Raw genomic sequence first — 26,588 nt, forward strand, 5'->3', positions numbered from 1 at the left:
CAAGGATATTTAAAAAGTGGGTCTTGAGCTGCATCGATTAGTCTATTAATCGATTAGTTAGCTGTTAAATTAATTGCAAACTATTTTGATAATAATTTCATTTATTGTCTGTCCAAAACTCTCTGATTTCAGACTCTCAAATGTGAATATTTTCTGTTTTTTTAGTCGTCTATGACAGTAAACTGAATATCTTTCGATTGTGGACAAAACAAGACATTTGAGGATGTCATCCTGAGCTTTGGGAAACAGTGATTTTCACCATTTTCTGACAATTAGTCAATTGATGGAAAGTGATAGATTAATTGATGATGAAAATAATCATTTGTTGCAGCCCTGTCTAAGTCATGTGACTGATATTCCAGTGATTCCACAGCAAAGTTCAAGTCCCCGTCTGATATGCAACACTTCTGAGGGGGCTATTTTACACGCACATCATGTGGGCTGCAACAAACTATTATTTTCATCAATCTGATCTGTCAATTAGTTGTTCGGTCCATAATATGTCACAAAAAATGTCAGAAATGTTCCCAAACGCTAAGGAGATGCCCACAACCCAAAGATATTCAGATTACTGTCATAGAGGACTAAAGAAACCAGAAAATAAAAACATTTCAGAGGCTAAAATCAGAGAATTTGGATATTTTTTTCTTAAAAAAATGATTAAAAATGTTAATTTGATAGTTGACAGCTACTCAATTAATTGTATTATATATCTATATGTACTATTATACTCATATTAGACTGGTGTTAGTTTGGAAGGCACCAGGTGGCAAGGCGGATGGACTCACTTAACAAGACTGTTTTAGACAATAGAGGCTGCTGCATCTGCTGCTCTCAAGCATTACTTAAAACAGGCCCATCTGCACATATAGGCAGTGTTTTGTAGTCCATAGACCTCTCATATGTCTATAATTATACGCAGCAGGATTTGATGTTAACGCAGCCACTCACGCATGCAGGCAGAGCGTAATTTAATGATACATCGATTCATCCTGACACATTTTCCGAGGGCTATTGCTTGTTTGGGATTAAATCATGTGCACTCCAAATGCCTGTTTAGGTTTGCTGTATTTCCGCTGTGTGGCCTGCGTACACTGGAAAATCGCACTGTCGTGGCGAATCCAAGGGAGGTCTTCCTCCTCGCACACAGATGGGAGATTTTCCCCGGGGCACCGTGCGTTTGCTGGTTATTGTTCCAGACCATTTCCACATCCCTAATTATTTTAATCAGTCATTTTTACACATGGATTCCTCTCTTTAGTAGATCCTCTGATTTTTTTTTTTTCTCCTGTCCCTGCATGCCTTTTGAAATTTCAGCTCCCCTCCTTTCACAGAAGCCGCACACTTTCATGAAAGGGCCAGGGATCAGGATATTTACATTATTTTGACGGGGAAAAATCATTATGTGGAAGCAGAATAATTCAGCTGGTAAATTTCTTCTGTCTGTCTCAGATCAAATACGCTCCGTGGTGAGCCAAGAGATGCTCGGCCCCACAGGTATTCATCCAGGCACTGTTAGGAGCAGCTTATGAAATCAGTGATGGCATGTACTCCCTTAAATAGCATTTCACAGAGTTCAACCATAGGCCTCAGTGGTTTCCTGCTCCTTTCCGAGCAGATACCCCTGTAAGATCCATCCACACTCGAATATACCGGATGACGTGTGCTCCCAGCGGAGCAGCTTTGGTTTCACGTCAAAGGCCTCATTGAAGTCTCGTTCCCAGATTCTCGCAGCAGCAGTTTTACCCTAAATGCTCTGTTCTCTTCTTTCCTCCCTCGTGTTACATGTTAGGCCCATCCGTGGATTCTGTCAGGAGTCTCTGCCGCTGCTGCACGCTCTCCATTAGCTTTGTTGGCCCAGTCAGCTGCGAGGAAGGAGAACATCAAGGCGTGCAACTTTTGATGCTGCGAGCGTAGCCACCTGTATTACAAGCAGACAGAAACTTTGTTGTTGTCTAGGCATTGATATTAATTGACCTTTTCAAAGCCTTTCCGAACAGTAAGCTTTTGTCTGCTCCGCTTCGCTTCTTGTTTATTCAGGGGCTGCTGGAAATAAAGCATACAGCATGCAGAATGAACCCATCAGGGCTGGGCAACATGCTGGAAATTATTTGAACAATATTAAGAAAAATGACCTTTCTGATATTAAAGCGTATATATCTTGATAGCTTGACACCTTTAATCCAAATCCTGGTTAAAAATATGATGTCAGGTCAAATCAATCTAAAAGAGAAGAAGAGCAAGGATGTATAATAATATGATAAATGTTTATTTATTAATTTAACCTTTGCCTAAGCAGGGAGTCTCTTGAGATATATTATCTCTAGTAAGGCAATAAATCAGCATGATTGTTTATGCACTTTTGTGGAATCATGATATATGGTTATACAGTTTTACAAACACAACAAAATTCTGGTGGTTAAATTAATGATTCTGAGCAAACTGTATTTATAAATGTTAAAAAGGTGACATTTAAGTTCTTGTTTTACACATGCGAAGAGTCTTAAGTGGAGCAGAGTTTATTGCCCTTAACATCCTTCTGATTATTTGATGTGCAACAGCTATATAATTAAGTATAATGATGCTGGAAAAATACTCTTTTAATGCTGTGATATTGATTTGAACATATCAGCCAGCCCCAGTCTGTATGATTGATGGAGTCAGTCTATTAACAGGAATCACGTATTGTGAATTCACACTGAGCCACAATTAATCATCACATCTAATCATTATGAACTCAAAACTACCCACAACAAATACTGGATGTGTGTGTGCATGATCAGATATCCATTAAAGGTTTACACATGATTAGGTTTGCACAATTGATCGAAATATTATTGAAATCCAAACATGGTCAAGTGCAATATCCAAATCACAGAAGCTGCAAGGAAGAACGTGTGACAAAAAAAGCATTAAAAATAAGGACTGTAGTGCTGCAGAGGTCCACTGGCCTTATATAAAAAAAAATGTCACATCATCATGATTTCAATAATTTTTTGCAAGATATGTCAAAATAATCACAACAGGATTTTTTTTTATAATGCAGCTTTGATGTAGAGCAGAGTTCACTGCACCTAACATCACTTATTTAATGTATACATGAACTATTTAATGATGTTTATTGATTTTGAAAAGATATAATGCTGTAATATTGATTTCAACCATATCAGCCAGTTCTAATCTCTGTGATTGATTGAATCAGTCAATTTACAACAATCCCATGTTGTGAATTGATACTGTGCCACATTTAATCATCACATCCAATGATTAAAAATTCAAAACCACCCACAACAAATAATGAATATGTGTATAATTAAATATCCATTAAACATTTTCACATGATTGTGTAAAACAAAAACTTTCATTCACAATTTTCTTACTGCTGAATTACAGATAGTTTAACATTGTAATGAAGAAAACAAAAATAGGCAATGCGGAAATATCTCTATTTTTGACCAAATACTTATCAAAAACTTTATAACAATATTGTATGGATGGCTATTGGTGCTTTCACATAACATTAACACCCTGAGATTTTTGATAAATAATCATCAGTAATGTGGATTTAATGACAGCTAGAACTGCATGGTGAATTCAGAAAATTCCATCACTTTACTGTAACGCAGCCTTTAAAACCAGGTAAAGACAATACTTATACCACATCATGATATAATGATATCAAAAATTAGGGATGCACTGGATACTACTTTTTTTTTTCAGACCAAGTACAAGTACAAGTACTTAAATTTGGGTGCTTGCTGATACCGAGTATTAACACAAGTACTTATAATGCCATTAAAGTTCTTACAATAATTTTTAAAACATGTTTTATTTTCATTAGATGTTCACTATCTAAATGTAACAAATCATTGTTGCTCTTTCCTGCAACAAGTGTAACTATAGTTACTGTACACATTACATTTTTTGGTTATTTGTAGTAAGTTACTGTTTCTTATTAAGCTGTGCAGTTTTGTGTATATTTCAGTATAATAATTTCATAATATTATGGACTTGCAGAATTATGTTTACTATTATAAATAGTGTTATACATGATAATTGTTTCATTATTATTTACAGAATTTTAACTAGTATTTTAATTATACATTTACATGTGTAGTATTTAAGTTTCTTCTTCATGTCCCGCTTGTCGAAGAGCTAATTAGTTCCTCCCTGTCGTTGTTTAGGGGGGGACAGGTATGAGTGTGGGGCCATGTGTGTAACAGTTTTGTTTACCCGGCTGTGAACCCCAAACAGTGAAGTTGTGTTTACTGAGCTGTCAGGACGTTTAAGTCGAGATTTAATGCAAAAAGAGAAGTTGTAGCAGCTTATTACGAAGAAAAGATGGTTACAGACGGTGGCGGCGGTGTTTCTTCTTCGTCTTCGGATTAATTAGTCGAGACATTCAACTAGTTTACACCCGCCGGGATTTACTGAACAGCGGCTGGCTGCGGCCTCCAGGTGGATTTATTTCAGTTTTACATGGACTTACATGGAGTTTTACGGACAGTGTCCAAAGTCTCTGCGGTCATTAGAGGAGGATGTTGAGGACAGCGAGTCTCTGATGATGAAGACGCGTCCAAAGAAAGAAGGTAAGCATCAACGAACGACTTGAACTCTGCATCATGGCGGTCATCGAGCGGCTACTTTTAGTGACGTGATATCGGGTATCGGTATGAATACGAGTAAGAGTACGTGACTACAGTATCGGACTGATACTGTCCCTATCAAAAATCTAAGATATCAAGTCTCATGTTATGATATTGATATAATATCGATATATTGTCCAGTCTTAGCTAAACGTTTGCCCAGCTTTTCATGTTTTGACGGGTTTGATGTCTTTTCCGTAGCTGTAGGTGAATGTCGACAGGTTATTTATATTTACGTCGAAATAAAACACTAGACCTGACCAGAAACTCCACCACAGCCTTGTTGTGCAAAGATGCTCTCAGACTGTTGTTGAGGGTGTTTATAGTGAGCCAGACCCATAATTATCCCCCTTTTTCAGCCGTTTACAATTATGTGTGTGTGTGTGTGTGTGTGTGTGTGTGTGTGTGTTTGTCCATCCTGTGTCTGTGTTTTTTCGTGTGTGCATATGAGTGAAGGATAAGAGATAGGTTGTGACTTGACTGATGCCCTTCTCCAGATGAATCAGAGATTCTGATGTGTCAGCAGGGATGAATAATGCACACTCCTCCACTACCTCTCTTCTCTCCCTCTCTTCTCCACCTCTTGTCTTCAGTCGTTCGCCTCTCTTTTCATCACAGCTGCCACATCTGAAGACATCTTCACCTTCCTCTTCACCCCTCCCCCCCTCTTCCTCTCCTCCCCTTATGCAAAAGAGGGCATCATATCCCCTTTGCCTCTGCTGCTGCTGCCTCTGCCTCGCTGTCCTCTGGTCAACCCTCCTCTCTGTTTCAACAGCGAACTCCTTCTTCTCCTCCTCAGTGAGATTTCACCGCTGTCTTTTTTTTTTTTTAATATGAAGTTTCACAGAGTCTCCTTTTTGCAGAAGTTTGTGCACACTGCATGACAAGAAAGAAGCACGTTTTCTTTTTATTCGGCTGACATTTTGCACTGAAAATGGCTAAATGTGTGGATGTACACAGCTCATTATCCAATCATGGGAGTGGGGAATGCAGCCATTGACTCGGTTTGACAGTTACATCCCTGACTGACAGGAGTCATTAGGAGGGTAGGGCTGACTGACAAGATGGCTGAGAAAGCAAGAGACAAACTGCCTAATCAGAACTTGGAGAAAGAGTGGGCACCATCCACTTTGAAGTGTACAGTAAGCCGCCGATAAATGTTCAAACGGCAGAATATTCTGTGCACCTTGCTTCGAGCGGTTGACAAGTCCTCAAGAGTATTTTCAAGTCTCAGAGTGAAAAACTCTGTGCATATACAGGGTTGGATAAATTTATTTGGGCTGGATGGGTGCCAGAATATTTTCTGAGATCTTGCAAGACATGAAATAATAAGATTTTCACTAAGCTTCACTCTATTTTGTGGGAGGAAGCCATATGAATGCTAATGCAAACAGTAACACTGTATCTCTGTCTGTCATGTAATACATTTTCTTACTAAGTCAGATTATCAGTTCAGGCCATTATGTTATCACTGTGTCATTCAATTCAATTCAATTCAGTTCATTTCAATTCAGTGGGGATTTATTGACATGTTTTGCTAAACATCGCTAAAGCAAGTGTGAAATAGAAGCAAAAGAAAGATGTATATTATAAATAATAAGACTGCAACTAAAGAGTATTTTCAGTATTGATTAATCTGACGATTGTTTTCTTCATTAATCGATTAGTTGTTTGGTTCATAAGATGTCAAAAAATAGTGAAAAATGTCAATCATCACTGTTTTCCAAAGCCTGAGGTGGTGTCCTCTCGTAATGTCTTGTTTTGTTCAAAATTCAAAGATGAAGAAACCAGAAAATATTCACATTTGAGAAACTGAGATCAGAATATTTTGACATTAAAAATGTCTCAAAAAGATCAGTTCGTCATCAGAAGAATTGGTGATTAATTTCATAGCTGGCAGCTAATTGATTAATCGACTAATCGTTGCTTAATCTTAAAATAAATTTAAATAAAATGGAAGAAAGTAGACTCATGCTTAAAAATTCAAACACAGTGAGAACTATATAAGCACTGCAGCAATTTTTCCAGTGAATGTGTGTGCACTGTGTGTGTGTGTGTGTGTGTGTGTGTGTGTGTGTGTGTGTGTGTGTCTGTGTGTGTGTGTATGTATGCGTGTGAATGCATGTGTGTACTGTGTGTCTAGGTCACTCGTGTCCCTCAGGTTGTGCCATGTGGCATGCTGTTACATACTGGGCAGCAAGATCTGTCCTGTCTCCTTCTCCTGGGAGTATTTTTGATTTTGAGAGGTCATTTAGCTCTTTGAAATCTAGAATTTAAGAGCTGAACTTGTTGAAGTAAACGTTGCTCATTTTACCGAATGTTTTACATCGGGAGGAATGCATTGTGTGGCGACAGACAGCACAGGCTGTGATTAGTTTAGCTCAGGTCTCATACCTCTGTGTGTGAATATGTCTTACTTTTAGGGAAGGCAATGCCAGCAGGTCAGTCCAATACTTTATTCCGAACTGCAATATCTCTGCAAGTATGGGATGGATTACCATGAAATTTACCCTACTGCATGATTTATTCTGATCCTCTGACTTTTCTTCTTGCACGCCTAAAAGATTTTTTACTTTTGAGTGCCTCAGAAAGTCTCAAGTACTAACGGATGAATTGCTGTGAAATTTGGTACAGACCATTATGTGCCTTGCGTGAATTGTAATAACTGTTTTGTAATAACTCCTGACTTTCCATGTAGCACCATCATATTGTCTAGTACTTTGGTTTTTTGGTAGTGATAACTGCAGTGTTAAACCACAAAATATAACATAAAAATCTCCTCCTGCTTCTTTATAACTGGCAAACGTTACCTGGGAAAATGTAAACATTGGCTCTTACTGTCTGCATGCCATTAAGAATAACTACATGGAACTCAGTCTTTTTGCTAATGGTCTTGTTTGCTTATGTTGGTTGCATGGAGGCATCAGTATTAAACTGACACTGTTTCATAACCAGTTAAAAACTGCTTGTAGGACAAATATACCTTGGAAACTAATACCATTCTCATCAGCCTCTGCTATGCCCTGTATTTAGTGCTAATTAGGACATGTCAGCATGCTAATATGCTAAGATAAGTGGTTAACATAGTAAATGTTACACCTGCTTAACACCAGCTTGTTAGCATTTTAGCTCACTTATATTAGAATTGCTGTGCATAAGAGCCACTTCACAGGGCTGCTAGTATGGCTGTGAACTTCTGGTCTTGTTTAAAAATGTCTTTATTTGAGTAATTCTACATCACAGTACAGTTAACAATATTAAATTTCCTGACAAACAGGCCCTGTGTCAGTGCCATTTATGCAGACCGAGGGTGTCCTTTTGTATTCAGCTCTACGAATCCAAAGAAAGAAAAGGTTTTGGCATGCGTCCACATGCCAGTTAGTGAAAGAGCATCTTTATTGCATCAGTGAAACAGCTCCGCTCTGCTAAAAGACCTTTACAATGCAGGGTGGAAAAGGGACAACGTCCAGGAAACTGGCGGCTCCGTTCCATCATCACAACTCACGGACAGAAAACTTAAAAGCTAGAAAATCAGACTTTCTACGGGGTCAGCAGGAACATCCTGCAGTCTGCGATGCTGAGAGACTAATGTCTCTCAAAGTTGGGAATATTATGCTTTCATAGTCTCACAAACAACGGTGTCATTCTTCAGAGGTTGTTGACTTCATGGTCTGTGGAGCAATACGATTCTTTGGAACACCAAAACAACGGAGTTCTCAGAAATGACCAATCAAGGAAACAGCTGGGTTCGATCAAGGACACACACACACATGCATGCATACGCACATGCACATAGACACACAAACAAAGATGAGACTATAAAAGGGGACTGCGCATCTTTACTCTAGTTTTCTATTTGTCAAATAAACTGCTCCTCTTATGCACTAAGTTCAGCATTGACTCTTGTCTGCCACCACAATATGTGTGAGTGCGTGTACTTGTTTACACACTCACATTGTGGGGACCTGCCTTCCTTATGGAGACAGAATGTCCCTAAATGTCACAAAGTCCCCATATATATGTGTGTGTGTGTGTGTGTGTGTGTGTGTGCGTGCAGGTGGCAGTGAGGACTGGTTGACATGGCCCCGCATTTGTTTGTGGCATTTCATGATTACTCTGTCTCCACAGTGCTGAAGGATGCCAGGTTGGATGAAGTATTCGTTTGACGGAGGTGAGAGTAATGGCTAGTCATTGGTGGGAAGCATCCGTGCGCGAGTCTGTTACCCTTGACAAGCATTTCATCTCTTCACTTACCGAGACGCGCGCACACACTCGCCGTCTGATTTCAGCAATGAGTCGGAGGACAAATGCAGTTTTTCTACGCCATTACTCCGGTTTTCAATTCTATTCACAACTTTATCGTCCCTCAAGGAGAAATTCATTTGGCGTCACAAATCTCATCTCCATCAGGAAGTCATGCAATGGCTGGTTAGTGACGGAACTGCAAAGGCTGGTCGCCTGTGTAGCACATCAATAGGATTTGTTCGCCAACACACGCAGCCTCAGAAATCTCTTTCTATTCGGTGATGGATTCTTTAGATTAATGGCCATGTAAGGCGTCGGTAATTTGTGCTATGAATAGAAAGTTGCTCCAGACCACATATGCCGAACAGTAAGGAGTGTGAAATGTATGTTAATGTTCTATAGATGATCTCAGTGTTGTTGCAGAACGGTTGTGAGATAATGAGCTCTCAGCGGACGACCTATCACATGACCAATCCAGACAGGTGATACCATGGCAGCAGAAATGCACAGGAGAGAGCTGGATCCCAGGCAAACGCAGTGTGTCTCCAGGAAATTAATAGGCACCTCCCCGAAGGCGCCGGAGATATTTTACATAAGAAAAGACTGAATAAAGGGTTGCTTCAAGATTGCAGCAGAGAACTCTCAGCGCAGATCAGTGCTTGTGAAGCAGTGTAGCGTTGTGCCAGGTTTGTGATGGCGTTCTGAATGTCTGTTGTGTGCTTGCAGAGGATGGTGGTGTTCATTTTTTAAATCAATAAAAGGATGAATCTATTTTGAAGTCCGTCTACGGGGGCTTACATTAATAGCATCCCCGTTGGATAATTCTATATGAATGATCAATCAATATGAGGTTATTAAAACAGAGCACTGTGTTTCTCAAGGCTGCTGTTATCACTCTCAAGACGCGCTTATCAACAAGCCCTGAAATCTGCTTTACACAGCCCCGACTTTGTCTTCTGACTGATGTTTAGGTTTTGCTAAACAGCTGAAACAGGGAGGGGAAAAAATGGCTGGCATGTCTCATTAATGGAGCGCAATTGAAATATGATGATGGTCGGGATGATGACAATGACGTCCAGGAAGATGAAGGTATTCTCTGTTGTCAGGGAGCCTTAGTCCTGCTCCAGGAGAAGCTCACTAATTGGCTGCGGTGTGTCTTGGCTGACAGGGTCTTAACTGCACGCGTGTGTGTGTGTGCGCGCACTCCTCGATGGACTTTTGATCATTAATTGTATTGAGAAATGATGGCGAAGCTTTGGTGGATCACAGTCGCACATGAGACTAGATAGATAGATAGATAGGTATTCACAAAAAATATATTTACGCTGTACAAATTGGTGTTTTGCTTTAAAGAATGATGGGGGAAAAAAGCTCCTCACACCTTTTTCATCCTTTCATCTCCACATACAGGACCATAAGCGATGAATTCTCATTATTAAATTATTAATTTCTCAACTAAATTATGAATGAAATGACTAATTACAAACTAAATCATTAATTAACCCCAAAATAACTAAACTTAACCACTTGATAATTTATTCAAAATGCATTTATTAGTAGTGTTTTAGATTTATGTAAAGAAGCAACTGCGTGGCTCACATTTCAATTAGGGATTGTGACCCGTGATTGGGTGATTTCCACAATGCTCCTTCTCTCATATGTCGGAGCTGTTTAACAATTAGGGATGTACATGCAAGTGCATAACTATGTGGACATCAGTATGTATATACAGTTCTCTCTCCCGCCAGGATTAGAGTCTGTGCCAGCCTTAGATATGCTAATTGGACAGTGAGTTGACAAGGACTCAACCATCAGCCTGCGTAATGAGCCGCTGCACAGAAGATCGGCTGCCTCTGAAGAGCGAGCAACAGAGAGACAGGCAGGGAGAGAGGTCGCTGGGAGAAATTAGGAGATATGTTTGGCTGTTTGTGAGCTCTGTGTTGCCGTTTCACTTGAGCAAACATTGCGTAGGTGTCTGCATGTGGACACGTCCTGTTGTTCTGGAAACGTTCACCTGTCAGGTGAAACGATACCTGTGAAATCTCAATTTTTTTGCATGAAAAAAAAAACACCAACTCAGATGCGTTTTAGCTGGATGACATAGCATTTCTGGCATTACCCTAAGGGGTTTGAAAGAGGTTTATGAGCCTAAGGGGTTGAAAAATTGACTCAGCTCACGGAGGAGCAAGTAATCCTTCAACTTATTTGAAAGCATGAAAATTGTCGAAATTGAAGCTGTGAGGTTTTCACCCAACGGTGTGACGCATAGCTCCCTTTTTAAACCAAATTTGGGACATGTTACAGCATATAGATGGTGGCACGCTCACACTGACTCACACATACTTTGACTTTCTTGCGTATCTTGAAAAAAATATCAATATTAAAAACAACATTCAGGTGTTATTGCAACTGAGAATCAGGTCCAACTGGGACTGTACTTTCAAAGCAGCATCATAAACATTTTGAAAGTATTTATAGCATCATTATTCTTTTCTAATCCTTTTTTTAAAATAGCTTTTACATTTGGGACCTCAGCCTTTTGTTAGAGTGAGCGAAACAGTTGGTAGGTGAAAGTAGCATCTCGGAAAACAGGTGGCACTGCATTAGAGACTGATTAAAGGACCATTAGTTGTTAATATGAAGGTTAGCGAATAATGTACTGTAATTTAAATGAGTATTGTATTACATGATATTGTAATAATAGGCTATATTTATGTCATTATGGCCGGTGGGCAATTTGTTTATTTTTAACAGGGAAGAACAACTATTATAGATCCAAGATGAAACTGACAGAAAGGCGGGAATCAGAGCAAAAGTCGCAATTACAAACTGCATAGTGCTATAGATTTATTTATAAAGCATTTATACTTTTCCCTAACATGCAGCTAGTGAGCAAACTCCAGCAGATGGAGCATAAAAAAACATCCAGATTTACTACGAGCACTTGTGTTTTCTCCCTCTGCTGCCTTTGCATTTTAGTTACTTGTAATTTCCACCAGCGCCACAATTTTCCCTCCAAACCTCGTCCTCTTTGAGGATATCCCTGTGAACAAGGTGCTGTGGATCATATGAGCAAGGGCGGATATTTCATTTCACTCTCAAGAGTCATTCCTGAAGGGGGCACAAAAAGTGCCGTTCAAAGGACTGTTGTATTACTGCACAGAGGAAACCCTTATCAGCACTGCATGATTGATAAGGGCTGTACCGGCATGTTCAAATGTTAAATGATAATAAATAAATAATATAGCATTGCCTGCTGAAAAATAATCAGATGTCAGTGTTTTTTGACACTCACAGCATGCAGGTTATTTGCAGTAGTAGGGCTGAACTGAAGCCTAATTAGATTCAGTTTTCTTGGAAGAAAATGTTTTGCTGTGAATGTTTACAAGTCCAGAAGGCTATGAAGCCTGCCCAAAACATAATATTTTAACACAGCGCTTGTGTAATTCTGTCTTTTTTATGAATTAAGTCCTAATTTATTACAAAATCTGGACAAAATTACATCATAACAGCCATTTTGCTGCAACAAAGCAAACTGCTTGAAAATTAGTTGAAACTTCAGCAATTTAATGATGACTTAATGTAAGGATGAACCTCCTGCCTCCGTAAGCACACATCCGTTACGAGACGTGGCCGCCGCATTGTCACATCACATTTGATGCAGAAGATTCACCCGTGAGGAAACGGAGTGAACGACATGCGGACCGTTTTATTCTGTTGAGGGGTAGAAGTAAAGAAAAATGTCTTACTGGAGGTCGTTCACCACACACATCCAGAGTCAGCTCCATAAACACTCGTCTCATAATGCATTGTTTTTCATCTATAATTAAAAGCAATGCAAAGCACTAGTGCTTCCAAAGCTTATTATTATATGATGTAAAATTATATCGCCTAGTTATGCCAACAATGATATGTTGAGGGAGACAGTTGTCTGTTTTTCCCAGAAATGTGGGGAAGTTATGGGAGTGAAGTTGGGGTCTCCTCGTAATTTACATCCTTGAGATGTGCTGCCTCTCAGTCTTGTAAATTAGTCCCTTGTCGTCCGTGTCGACTGCCGACTGGAGGAGAAGCAGAAATGTCAAGGACCTCAGTGCTGTTTTTGACGAGTTTTGAAGAAATATCTAATTGCAGTTATTTTGACTGATACATCAATTGCGATATGATTTGTGATATTAGAGGAAATGATCATTCTCATTTTTATTGAAAAACGCATTAAAATGATTACAGCTTGTTATTCTTTTCAGGGGAGGACACCTCTGCAGGACCACAGTGTTTAATTTAAAATGGCATTCTGACACACATTTCGCCTTCAACAAATATTCTGCATCTTGTGATTTGAAAATTGCAGTAGACCATATGCGATTTCGAGTAATTGTTTAGCCCTAATGAAAAAAGGTTGGAGGCGGAGCAAGTGCACAAAACCTTGCAAAAATAGAACCAGAACAAATTTTTTTTTCAGATGAGCATCACGTCCCTGTTTGCTGATGTACGGAGGTTAGGTTATCTTTATTGGAGAAAAAACAAAACAATCACTCATTCAGTTCGTTTCCAGGTAGGAGATGGTGTTTGATTACTGATATTTCAGAGCCATGGTCGTTGTTAGTGATTGTAACTTGTGCAAACCTCAGTCATATAAAGGATCAGTAAGTCAGGCAGACTGGACTAACATATTAAACTAAACAACCCCTCTGCTTCTGCACTCTCTCTGTACTAGAGGATAAAATGGGCAGGCTAACAAGAGGGATGCAATTTGGTCATTTTGCTAACAAGGGGGATGTCACCCCCCCTCAAATCACCTACTGATTATGACAGCCTCCTTACAGGAAGTGTTAGATTTACTCCTCATCCCAGCAGCGTGTAACTGTAACTTTATAAACACGTTTACTGTGTTCCTTCTGTTCTGATCCCCTGCAATAATCTGCCCTATATGTACTTTTATACCATTTGGTAATACGTTTCCTGCTTAGCGGGAGCCAGTCCATCTGTTGCTGGGCTCATCCGAGGCCGATGCATCCATTACTGAATTCCTCTTTCGAGCTGTGTTGGTTTGTCTGACCTTGGAGCCCCTTTAAGATGCGTGGGTGTACTTTTGCCGCACCATTGTCGGGCTGCGGCAGCTTTGCTGTGTCCTAGACATGCAGAGATTGGGGTCAAAGGGAAACTTTTTTTTTTGGTTATTTTTGCACACGAGGATTGAGGATGGAGAGGGTTTCAGTCACGCTTCCCTCTCTCTACCCCTCCCTTTGTTCCTCAATCACGAATCCATGTGTTGTCTTGGCTATGAAGTGGAGCTGGGATGGACAAAGACTGAAGTACATGGAGAACACAGTGATCTAATAGCCCAAATATCCAGAAATAATGGTCATACTCGTGTTGTGCTGATGCTGTGCAGCGTGAAAGGCTCATAGCTTCTTCACTTCTTGCTGGGATTAAACAAAGGGTCACTTGGCGCAAATGTTTTTGCAAATGTGGCTAAAATGAAGGAAATTAAAGGGTAGACTGGAGAAAATTAAGCAGAAGTTTGTCATTCTGCTGTCTTTAAATGCTCAGTGCACATGTCCTCTACCCTGTTAGCTGCAGGTGATCAGTTAATTAAATTGTGGCCTGAAGCAAAACTCGCTCTCCCTGCCAGGGAAAGCCAGCAAGCGGATGTGGGTGGATACAGTTTTTTTTAAATTCTGTTTTCTCATGATCCCAGGAGCTGGGTTTCTGAAGATCACATAATGACATATGAAAGGAGACTTCCCACCGGAGACACGTGGATATGAGCGATATTTGAAAGGACACTCCACAATTGAATACCTGCATATGTTCTCATTAAAATGGGAGATAATGTGCAAACGTAGATATTCACAATGTGAAAATTAAAGGTTCAGTTGAAAGATATTAAAAACCATCCATTCCCTCATGATTCTTAAATTAATTATAATATAATTTAATTGACAACTGCTGTGTTGATAAATGATAAATCATTTCAATCATTTTTCAAGCAAAATGTCAAACATTTGCTTCTTGAATGTAAGGATTTTCTGCTTTTCTTTTTGATTTCTGATAGTAAATGAAGGGTCTTTGGGTTTTTGACTGCTGGTTGGACAAAAGAAGCAATTCGAAAACGTCTCTTTTGGTTTTTGGAAACTGCTATGAACATTTTCCATAATTTTTTTTTTTCACGTTTTATAGACTGAACGATTAATCGTAAAAAAGAATAGGCAGATAGGTTAATCTATAGTGAAAATAATCATTGGTTGCAGCTTTAGTTGGAAGCCTTTTCTTTTGCAGTTGAGACCTGCCAAGACAGCAGCATAAATAAACAGTTTGAAATCAGCCAACAGATAAGACGGCACCAAAAACAAATAATAATACTGAGGCGAGGCTAAGAGAAATCAGACACGCTCAAGGTCGACTCATTTATGATTTCATGAGAAAATACACCTTGGTGCGTCAAATTTATTAAATTGTTTTTATGATAAATAAAGCCATTGTTGTATGGAATTAATTAAAGTTATAGTGTATAATTAGCTATATCAATTAGAATTTCTTTCAGTGAATGCTAAATGGTTTTATATATTAGCCGTTACAAATAACAACACATTATTATGTTCAGTCTGGGGCTGTAAGGTCTATAATATGTATATAATATGTTTTCTCAGTCTTAACCCAGAAGATATTCAGTTTAATATGATAATAAACAGAGAAAAGCAGGTAATCTCCCTATCCGAGAAGCTGAAAATAGCATATTCTGTGATTTCTGCGTGAAAAATTACTTTAATCATTTATGTCTTTTTTTTTTTTTTGTACTTGCCTGACACAAACATTTTGCCTGCCCTCGGCAAGCAGGCAATCCTCATTATTGAGCCCTGAGTTATGAAATTCCCACAGTTAAGCCAAAATAGACCAAAATATAATATAATTTGATACTCAACATTCATTTTTCTGCCTTGAAAAAGCTCATGTTAGAATCACATTTTACTATGACTGTCTGAAATGCTTAAAACACATCGATAAAGAACTTCAAAGAAGAAAAGATCAGCAGCTCAGTGAAACGGGAAGAACCTCCTGCCGTTTTCTCACAAATAATATACTGCTCGAGCAGAAAAGCCTCACCTGTGACTCTGAACACAGAGAGAGTGGGGACAGAAAAATGTGAAACATTAACTCCATCATGCTCGCTGGATGAAGAACAGACTGACATCTCACTGAGTTGATAATAAAAAGAAATGCAAATTACAGCTTAACACAGAACAGAGTGATGTTTTAAAATTGCCTGTTCTGTCTGACCCACAGTCAATCCCCCCATTTTTTTTTTATTTAAATGAGAAATCTGTATTATATCCACTGTAATTTATCAGAAAATGACCATAATATGCCTTCAGAGATTAAGGAAACATGCTAAGTTGCAGTACTTGCTATTTAATGCACATTGCAGTTCAAATCAATGCCGAATGTTCACTGAATGAATAAGTGTCTGTTTATGAGTCGTAAGAAGTCATGAATATATTTTTTAGATGGAGTAGGTGTTTATAACGGTTAAATTGAGCAAAATATTAATGAAGTCTGGCAGGCATTAAGTCAGGCAGTCTCTGGCAGTGGGTTTTTGTTTTCAGGATAAGGGGCTTAACTTTACATTGACAGACAAATGACAATTATAAACAACTGAGCAACTTATAGTGGAGCCTGTCTGAGCTTGTTTGCGTCTGCAGAGGGGGGCGGTTATGGGAAATCAACTCGCTTCAACCTATTTAATACCATCTATGGCTCCATCTCGCCATTTTTAGACGAGCAGTTGCTCCTTTAAAATGACAGGAACACCAAAAAAAATCAAGATAGTTAGTCAGATGAGTTACAGTGATCAGCATAAATTATACCCAGAATCACTATCAGTGACCGCATTTTCCGATCCACTAATCAATGCATGAGATCTCATTTCAGCGGCGTACTGCTTGATCGTGAACAACCAACACACGATAAATAATTACAAATATGGGCTTTCCTTCTGTACCCACGGGTTTGGTGTGGGATTGCTGCTTCCATGAGTCATATTCGCTCTCAGCAGTGAATTAAAACTCAAGCGGCAACCTTGTTTATAGCCTCAGAGTAGTGATGAAAATTTTTTCTCCTGGATGGGAATGTTATCGCTGTTTATCAATACTGCTTTGGACGTGTGTAGCGTGGGGCAACCGTAGTCCCGATTCCAGCATCTTTTGCAGCATTAAGCCGAGACTGATGGAGATTTCAGTTGAGGCACCCAACAAGTCTCCAGATTCATTGATATTCAGGGCAAAGAATCTCAGAATTTGAGTGACAGGTGTGTTTTCTTGTTAGAGAGGAGCCTCAGATAGTTTATTTCCACTGCTAAAAATGTAACCAGGGCGGTGCAGCTCATGCCTGCAGTAAGCCGTGCTTCATCCTGTGCCTCTGATCCTCAACGTGTGTGTGTGTGTGTGTGTGTGTGTGTGTGTGTGTGTGTGTGTGTGTGTGTGTGTGTGTGTGTTTTCATGCATGTGTGTCTGTATATTTGTGTGTCTGTGGGCTGTGTGTTTAAGAGAGAGGGAAGGGAAGTGTGAGAGAGTGAGTGCCCCCATGATGCTTTGCCATCTGCCATGTTTCTCTGTGTTTGCATGTGTGTGTGCGTGTGTGCCTTTGTGTGTGCGTAGCCCTGTGAGTGTTATGTGCCTGTGGGGTCCAGGGTCATAGGAATCGTGAGGTAATATCAGTCCCAGCCCCTCCTTGTATCTGACGACTCCAAACTTTTCCCTCTCCGTGCTGGCACACAAAGCCATGCATAATTCAACACGAGGTTATTTTTATGTTGAAAAATATAAGTGTACTCTACCAGTTCAGAGTCATTGGTAAAAACTGTGAAGAGGACAAATGACAGTGGATGTAATATTGTTATTCACCCCTGAAAAGCTTGGTGGTGCATTGCGCTGCCATGTTTTTTTTTTCCTCCTCCCATCGTGTTCCCATGAAATATAAATAAAAAAGTTTTCTGATCTTTTCTGCTGAACCAGGTCCCCCAAGCGTCACAACACCGCACACGCGCGCAGCATTTGCTCAGAGCGCCGGCTCCAAATTAAAGCTAAAAGGAGCAAGAAGAAGAACGCCAAGCTTTCCTATCAGGTGTACAATCTCACAGAGCTAGCATCCTGCCGCAGGAAACAGATCTGGTCCTTCTATGAGCGCTCCTGGCTCGTTGTCATGGCGACAGGCCTTGTGAGACCATCTCAACCCACTTGTGGTGAAAGGCATCATGGGTAAGGGGGTGGGGGTTGGGGATGAGGTGAGAAAAACAAAACATGTCATCTTCTGAGGGCCCCAGCGGAGCAGGGGCAGGTTGGATGCCACCTAAACAATGTTATTTCATCAGCCTGATGGAGCACAATAACTGGTGTGCATTTCACCACCTGAGCTATGGTGTCATTATCTGCTTCCCCGCAATAAATAGCACATGTATCCCCATCAATCTATCTGCCTGGCTGACCATCTGTGTTGTCACAGCGAAAAGGTAATAAGACCAACCCCTGCTGTCTTGTCTCTGGATGCTGAGCCAGATGATCAGGGAGAGCAGGTTGTCGTATCAGTGAGGGGGCTGTAGAGACTGTAGGTAGGCCTGAGTCATGAGAATATTCATGCTCACAAACACCTTTTAATTCTGCATGCGGAGAGAGAAAGTGCAAGGCGAACTCTCTATCTACATATCCAGAGAGGAAGAGCGCATTTGAAAGCGTTTAAGGGATACTTTGGATTATTTGAAGCTGGAGTCGTATGAGGTACTTATCAGCACGCTCCCAGTTTGGAGAATCAGAGAGAAGTACTGGCATGGAGGGTAAGCAATAAGCCGCTATGGAGGGGGTCAGCGACAAAAGATATTTTAAGCTGCGTTTGGAACCAAAGCACCAGGAACTTTTAGCCCGAGGAATTACTTTTCAAGGACCTAAAGGTTCCTTCAGCCCACTGTGTTTCTATTGCGGTCCAAACACCTGCGAAGACGAGGCAAATTAGTTTGCTGAAGTATGAAGAAGTGACAGCATTTTTGCGTGCAACTGTACAACAACAATGGAGCCATAATAAAGCGATGGAGAGGCATCATTATTTGTGTGAGTCAGTGCGACACTGCAACAATAGTAAGCATGGAGGAGACTTAAGTCGTGCTGATGTTCATCGTGATTTACTGCTTACTCCAATAAGGCCTGTCATTCCCTCTGTTGTATGCTTTCTGTAACTCCATGTTGATGTGTCAAAGCACAATGAACAGAAAATAAAGTGGTTTGCGGCTTCAGATTTTTTAAAAATGGTGCCTGAATAAAATGCTGTGACCAGTCGTAAATATTTGACGCTGGAAGCCCCACCCGCAAAGTTCCTGTACTTTTAGAAAGTATAATCATAAAGCAGGGACTTTTTGGGGGGTAAAATTATGTCCCTGGAACTTATGTTAGATCCTGGTCCCTGCAGTGGAAATGCACTTAAAAAAGGTCCACCTAAAAAAAAAAATCTGTATCAGTTGAAGGTTATCTAGGTTATCTATTCTATATTTAGAATATTTTCCCTGCTTTACCTTGCGGTCAGATGCCTTTTCGGATTGTTATACAAGCTTAATTTTCTCTCCAAACAAATCAAACTCCATAGGCAAACACAAAAATCATTTCACCTTGCAGAACACGGGAGTTGTTGGTCAACAACTGCCTTGATCTGTTATCTTGTTTGTGTGATTCTGTGACCTCACTGAATCCAAACTGTCTTCTATAAACACCAAAATCACACAATAACAGAATCAAAAGTAACAGATCGGGGCAGCAGTGGTGGTGAGGTAAAATGACTGTTTTTACCTGTGCAGTTTGGCTGGTTTGGAGATATTTGGCGATATTAGGTTTGTGTAATGGCGGTTTCTCATCATAATAGGCTGTCTCATGGCAGAGTGAATTGGTGAAAATATTAAACATATGGTGTACACTTTTTGAAATGGCTAAAGCCACGTTTCCACTGCTGAAACTTTCCACAGGGATTAGGAACCCATGGAGTAGCTGTGCTTCCACCGCAGGGACCAGGGTCTAAAATAAGTTCCAGGGACATCAAAGTCCCTGCTCAAGGGGTAAGGTGAACCTTTGCTAAAATACCTTGTGTTGCTGATCCCGTCCACAGCAGTTTATTGCTTATCGTCCATGCTGGTACTCCTCTATGCACCTCCTAACTGGGACCGTGCCATAATACACTGACGTACCTCATACAACCTTAGATCAAATAATTCGAACTATCCCTTTAGACACAAGCACAGACAGGCCTGGACCGGCCTGCTCTACTGCTGCGTCTGTGTATCTGTTTTGGCTCGCTCCCTCAACATTCACAGCTGTAGGATGCTCTAAGCCCTTTTGTTTGAACTGTGTCAATGGACCAACAACAGCTGGAGCAGCCGGTGCGGGGCAGCTGGGGAGAGGAAGAGGATTTGGGATACAAGCGGGGGTTAGAGTGTGTATAGAAAGAGAAGCAGATGAATGACAGGGTGCCACGGAAGGAGATGGCATCAAGAGAGGAGAGGTTAACAAGGGGGAGGCGAGGAGGGGAGGATGGGGATGAAGGGGCGGAGAGGAGATTTCGGGAATACGGCGACTAATACGGGAGTGAGACGAGGGTAAGATTAAGGATTAGGTGGAGGGTGAGCGACTACAGTGGAGGTAGAGCAGAGAGGGCTTTGTCAGCAGGTGAAAGACAACAGGGAGGGGAGGATAAACTGAGAATGATAGATAGGGTTAGACTGAGGTCATGGAGAGATATAAAGGCCCCGGCAAATCCACCACACAGGACAGAGGAGGCAGACGCTGCAACATGCGAGGAGTACCTAATGTTTCAGCGGCCGTGTGCATGGCTCCACGCAGGGCAGTATTCCTAGTTAGATTAACGGTGGCAAATTGAGTTTCCGTAAGAGGAGAATTTACTTAACATGCTGCCAATGGTGCTTGAATGAGCCCTGATCTGATTTCTCTTATCACATTGTTCAATTGAAAAGGGGACGCTGAAAGCTTTTCTATTCAGCGTCTATTACGCGGCGTCAGATAAGGCGAGGGGCAAAGCGGCGCGAAAAGAGAGCCCGTATCAGATAGACGGCCATGTTTTCAGATGAGCTATTTTTAGTGTAGGAACTGGCAGACGGTAATGTGTTTGAGCAGGTCATTAGCTCAATAAGTGGTTGGAGGAGTCTTTGAATATGTAACTCACCAGAAATGCCTCTTTCGTTTAGTAAAGGCGAGCAAGGGTCGGCCTAATCTCCGCTTCTCCGTTTCAGCGCGTGCATCGGGGGGTGTCAGGGTGAACGCCTGCTTATGGGTGCATATTTATGTACCGATCACAATGTGGCCCCGTCACCTGTGAATACACGTTATGTCTCCCCGGGAGCATGTTATCTACTGTACTGGTAGTAGTTGAAGGTTGATGTGTTTGTGTGTGATATATGACGGGTTAGAAAAGGCTCCTTTCTCATTTGGCCTCCCCTCACTCTTTAAAATACAGGTTCCACAAGGGTTCTTCCTGAAGGGCTGAGGTTCCAAACAGAATGGTTTGCTTCTGAAGAACACTTTTTTGAAGAAAAGGGATTCTTTTTAAGAATAAGTGATCCATTAAGAACCCTTTTCATCTAAAGAACCTTTTTTTAAAGAGAGGTTTTTCAAGGATTGTCTCTGAAGAATTCTTTCATCAAGGTTCTTTGTACTGTAATATAAAAGGGTTCTTGGTAGAACCACCTGGGTGGGGTCCAGATAAAACCCTTGGAATATAAAAAGGTTCTTGGGAGAACTCCCTGGATGGCTTCAAGATAAAAAAACCTTCGAAGGTAACAGGGTGTTCAGTAGAATCACCTGGGTGCGTTCCAGATAAATACCTTGGAATATAAACGGGTTCTTGGGAGAATTCTTGAGAGGGTTCTAGATAAAATTTGTGGAGTATAAAAGGGTTCGCGTAAGAACTCCCTGGATGGCTTCAAGATTAAAACTTTAGAACATATCGGGGTTCTTGGTAGAATTCCTGGGTGGCTTCAAGATAAAAACCTTGGAATATAAAAGGGTTATTGGTAGAACCACGTGGGTGGGTTCTAGGTAAAACCATTTGAATGTAGAATGGTTTTCAGTAAAAATCCTTGGGTAGGTTCTAGACAGCACCATTAGAAGGTGGAAATGTTCAGGATAGAACCCACTACTATATAGAAGGGTTCTCTCTAGAACCTCACATGGGGGGTTTTGAGTGAAACTCATAACCTGATATGTTGGACTTTAGGTATAACCCTTTATGTTGGGTTCCAGGTATAATAACCCATTTATTTTAGGTTCTAGATATAACCCTTTATGTTCGGCTCTAGTTGTAACCCATTACGTTGGTTCTAGATATAAAACCTTTACAAAAGGTTCTTGCAGGAGCCAAAAATTGTTCTCCTGTGGAGCCAAGCCAAATAACCCTTTATGGTTCTAGTTAGGGCCTTTATTTCAGTGAGTGTAAGAGTGTGTGTGATATATGACAGGTTAACAGAGGCTCCTTTCTCATTTGGCCTCCCCACCTGCGTTCTGACACATCGGGCGGAGGGGCGGGGGTCGGGAGGACTCGATAGGACTGTGGAGTTATTGACTACCCGGGCCGGGAGCTTCTGCACAGCTTGTCTAAATCTCTGTAAGCAGACAGAGCTGAATTATGTCCAGACTTCCAGATGTGTGCGTGTGTTTATGTGAGGGGGAAAGAGAGCAAAATACTGATGGAGATCCCCCCCAGGGCTGGGGATTAACAAGAGGTGGGGGACATCTATTAAAGCAGCCCTTTCTCATACATTTGCTCTTATTGAATTTTGCTGCATTCCTACTGACCCCTCAATCCTCTTTGTTTAAGTGTTTTCCATTACTGTGGCACACTCTGGGTGTATTATTGCATTAACACTTTTATGTGCCACCAGAACAGTAGAATACTGAACGCTAAGAAGGAATTAGGCCAGAGCTAAAGTGAAATGAAATTATTAGGACGTCTGAGGACAAAAAAAAACAAATAAAAAAACCTTAAAAATGTATCATTGCAGCTCATTTCACGGCTCACTAGAAAAGGAGACTTATTAATACAGAAGCAGCGCGCCGAAAACTATTTCGGTCTGTTTCTTGTCTTAGTTGTTGGCTCTATTGTTCTGGTATTAGTTCAGTCAGAGCTGGCCTGCTTGAGCTGTTAATCCCAAGTCAGAAGTGCTCTGGCTAAATCAAAAGACCTAATCCTGCATTAGCATGAATTTGTCTTTAATTTTCTTCATGTGGATGTTCTCTCTATATCTTTATGAATTATTGTATGTTTTTTCCCCCTCTCCCCTCGTGGCACGCTGACATTTCTGCCACCATTCTAAATGCAGAATGATGAATCAGAGATCGAGGGGAAAATGCCTTTTTCGTCCGTCCCGGCTGACCTTCGTGTCCTTTTTGTGTCTGCAGAGTGCCTACCCCTGTTGAGTGAAGCCCTACTCGAATCTCCGTCGTCTCCAGCCAGCCCACGGCGGTGCCATGCCTCTGCCCAGGACAGTTGGAGTTCTCGCCCAGTCCAGGAGGCCTATCCTGGGGCTCCGCCTTAGCTCTTCTCCCCTGTGTCTGCTGCTGCCCTTCATTATCCTGCTAACCAGCCCTCTGAGCAGCGTGTGTGGAGTACTAGGTAAGTCTGTCTGTCTGTCTGTCTGTCTGTCTGTTTGCCTGTCTGTCTGTCTGTCTGTCTATCTATCAGTGGTGGAAAGAGTACTGAAAATCTGTACTCAAGTACAAATACTGTTACATTACTAAAATATGACTCAATTACAAGTAAAAGTACTGGTGTTAGAAAAATATTTAAGTAAAAGTACAAAGTACTCGTCTCAAAAACTACTCAGAGTACTAGTTACTTTGGTCCCACAATATGGGAAATAGGCGGCAATTACCAAGTAATATATTTGAAATTTCTTGGAAATTACCCCCAAATTTCGCAGTCAATTATTTGATAATTAGCAAGTACCCTTTTCATGTAGTGGGTGGTAATTACCATGAAATCTGGGGGTAATCTGCAGGTAAATTCAGAGAAGTTTCAAATATGTTGCATTGTAATTTCCACCAACTGCATGAAAATGGGACCACAAAAATGCAGATGAAAGGTTTGGACATTAATTCAACTTGTACTCAGTACTCAATTATGATTTTGAAAGCAACTAAGTACCCAAAAAAACTACTTAATTGCAGGAACTTGAGTATTTGTAATTAGTTGCTTCCACCCATGCTATCTATCTATCTATCTATCTATCTATCTATCTATCTATCTATCTATCTATCTATCTATCTATCTATCTACCTATCGACCTATCGAATTTTAATAGGCTATTTTCCAGCTCTGGATAAGTCTGGAATGTCATGGAAAATTATGTGTTTCCAGAGTATTGCCTCTATTCTGCTTTCGAAGATATAAAATTCAAAAATCTCTAAAAATAAACCGATCATACGAGCAGTGTGTTTTTCATGGCATTTGGAGCAGGCAGACAGTGCAGCCAAAATTCTTAGCACTGTGTGAGACGGAGCGGGCCAGAGCGAGCTTGATGTCATCGAAAGCAAGGCAAAGTATGGTGCACGACTGAACACACACTCCTACACAGAGCTGCCTGTACGTCACAGCCTGCAAAACAGCTCTGCCCCAAGTGCCTTATAACTGAACCAAATCCAACAAACCACCAGCAGATTAGTTTGAAGGAAAATGTGGCAGTGTCTTTGAAGTCCATAATACACAGCATCACAAATAACCAAATATTTATGAGCTGTGCAGTGATGCAGTTATCAGAGTCTTTTCTCTGTAAGGAAACCATACCTTTTAATGCTGCGTTTAACATTGTTTCCGTGAACACAGTGAATAAACAATAAACTTTTTCAACTCGCTTTTTTGTCTTTATTAAAGAGACTAAAAATATAGGGGGAACAGTAATACAATATAATATCGGAGTGAAAATCCTGAGAGTATAGATAGCACCAGTTAGTTTACTTCCTCTTCGGGCAGAGATGTTTGACAGCGGAACGTCGTCCAACTTTCTGTGTAGGAGTGTGAATTCAACAGCCACAATGGGTAAGTGCAAGTTTTCCGAGGACTGACTTGACAATCACAAATATAAAGGCTGGCTGGCGAAGGAGTCCAAGTACAATAAAAGAGAGATAGATGAAAATTTTGTGTAAAATTGTGCAACAGTACATCGGCACACAGAGTCACAATCTTCTAGCGAGTATCTGGCAACATAATAGCATGCATAGTCAGAATGTAACGTGCATGTAAACAGCTGGATTCTGGAAATTTGAGTCTGGGAAAACATGACATTTTGAAATGGAAAATATGCAGGAACTCTGTGTAGTATTAAAAAAAGGAGAAAGCAAAATAAAAAGCAGTATCAAACAGAAAAGGAAACCGAAATACAAATCTGACATGAAATAAATAAGTTAAATAGAAATAAAGACACCAGAGTGTCTCTTTCTTGTTTGAATGACAGCTGGTATATTGTCAGCAGTATGCCATGTACAAAGGTGTGAATATATGTGGATGTGTGTGTATGCACGCACATTCCTTTGTGTGTGTGTCTGTGTGTGTGTGATGAACCAGGCCTGTCAGTACATCATCTCTGGACTGTGGCGTTGTTAATGTGTTTTGATAAGCCGGGAGGTCCCATCAGCATGTTCCTCATCATCTCTTTGATTACAACATTTCCACAGATTTCCTGCCTCAGTGCTCCACACACATACACCCACTCACCCACCCACACACACACACACACACACACGCTGAGACACACTCATCTGTCGCTGCTCTGAAAATATAACCAAGCTGATTTTTGGAAAGCGGATACAGGCTCAAGATGAAGATAACACTCACTGATAGGAAATAACATAATCTAGTCCAATGTATTTTCCATTTTCCATTTGTGTAACCAATTTTAGTCCACGATCCTTTGATAAGACTGACGTCACATTGGAAATATTTTTATATTCGCTAAAGAGGAAGAATTACACAACGCACAACTTTCAGCTGAAATGTTGTGGGATAAGATCTCTGCCTTTGGACCACCTACAGTGTATCTCTGCAGAACAGATAGTGCTGTGAAATGGCTCCATCTCTCGTATCTCTCCGGCTTCCTCAATAGAGAAAAACAGACACAAAACTAAGAAAAACATCAAACTGAGTTGTTCTTTTCCATCCCGTTAACAGGATGTGTTACCGAACTTGTAAATTAGAGTGAAGAAATGGATTAGAAAGGTTTTAAAATCTAACTCCCTCCAAAAGAAAATCTAACCGAAAATGTGTACTAATTGGCAACGAGAAACTTTATTCTTCAGTTTCTCCTGCAAAGCTGATCCAGTTTTAATGATTTTTGCACGCAGCAAATGAGAACAGCCTAGATTGCAGGTGTAAGCTGAAATGAAGTTGACTGCAAAGTCGCACAGAGACCGAATTCCTAATTACCCAAAGGTAATTACTTATTTGTGAATATTTGTTCCCTCACAATAGGGTCACCAAACAAGGAAAACCACTTTCTTTCTGCATAGCTGACTTCCTTGTCACTAAATTCTTAATGACTGACCTGTGTACTTGAAAGGACAGTCTACCTCCAGATCAAAAATGTATTTTTTTCCTCTGGTCTGTAGTGCTAGCCTTCTGGAGCTGAGGCTCTCGACTTTTTCTCAGCCAAGGACCCCTTAC

General features: G+C 40.6%; 1 protein-coding gene across 1 annotated transcript in view; it reads left to right on the top strand.

Moving 5' to 3' along the window:
• The window catches only part of ptprsb (protein tyrosine phosphatase receptor type Sb), a 103,092-nt gene that overhangs the window by 1,429 nt on the left and 75,075 nt on the right, over positions 1-26,588 (top strand). Inside the window, exon 2 of the mRNA XM_084732154.1 lies at positions 23,333-23,546. Within this exon, the coding sequence (XP_084588280.1) occupies positions 23,402-23,546 (145 nt within the window). The 5' untranslated portion in view covers positions 23,333-23,401. The remainder of the gene's footprint in view (positions 1-23,332; positions 23,547-26,588) is intronic.

This window comes from Lutjanus erythropterus, chromosome 12 (assembly GCF_056507025.1).
Source record: "Lutjanus erythropterus isolate fLutEry1 chromosome 12, fLutEry1.hap2, whole genome shotgun sequence".
Classification (NCBI taxonomy): domain Eukaryota; kingdom Metazoa; phylum Chordata; class Actinopteri; order Lutjaniformes; family Lutjanidae; genus Lutjanus; species Lutjanus erythropterus.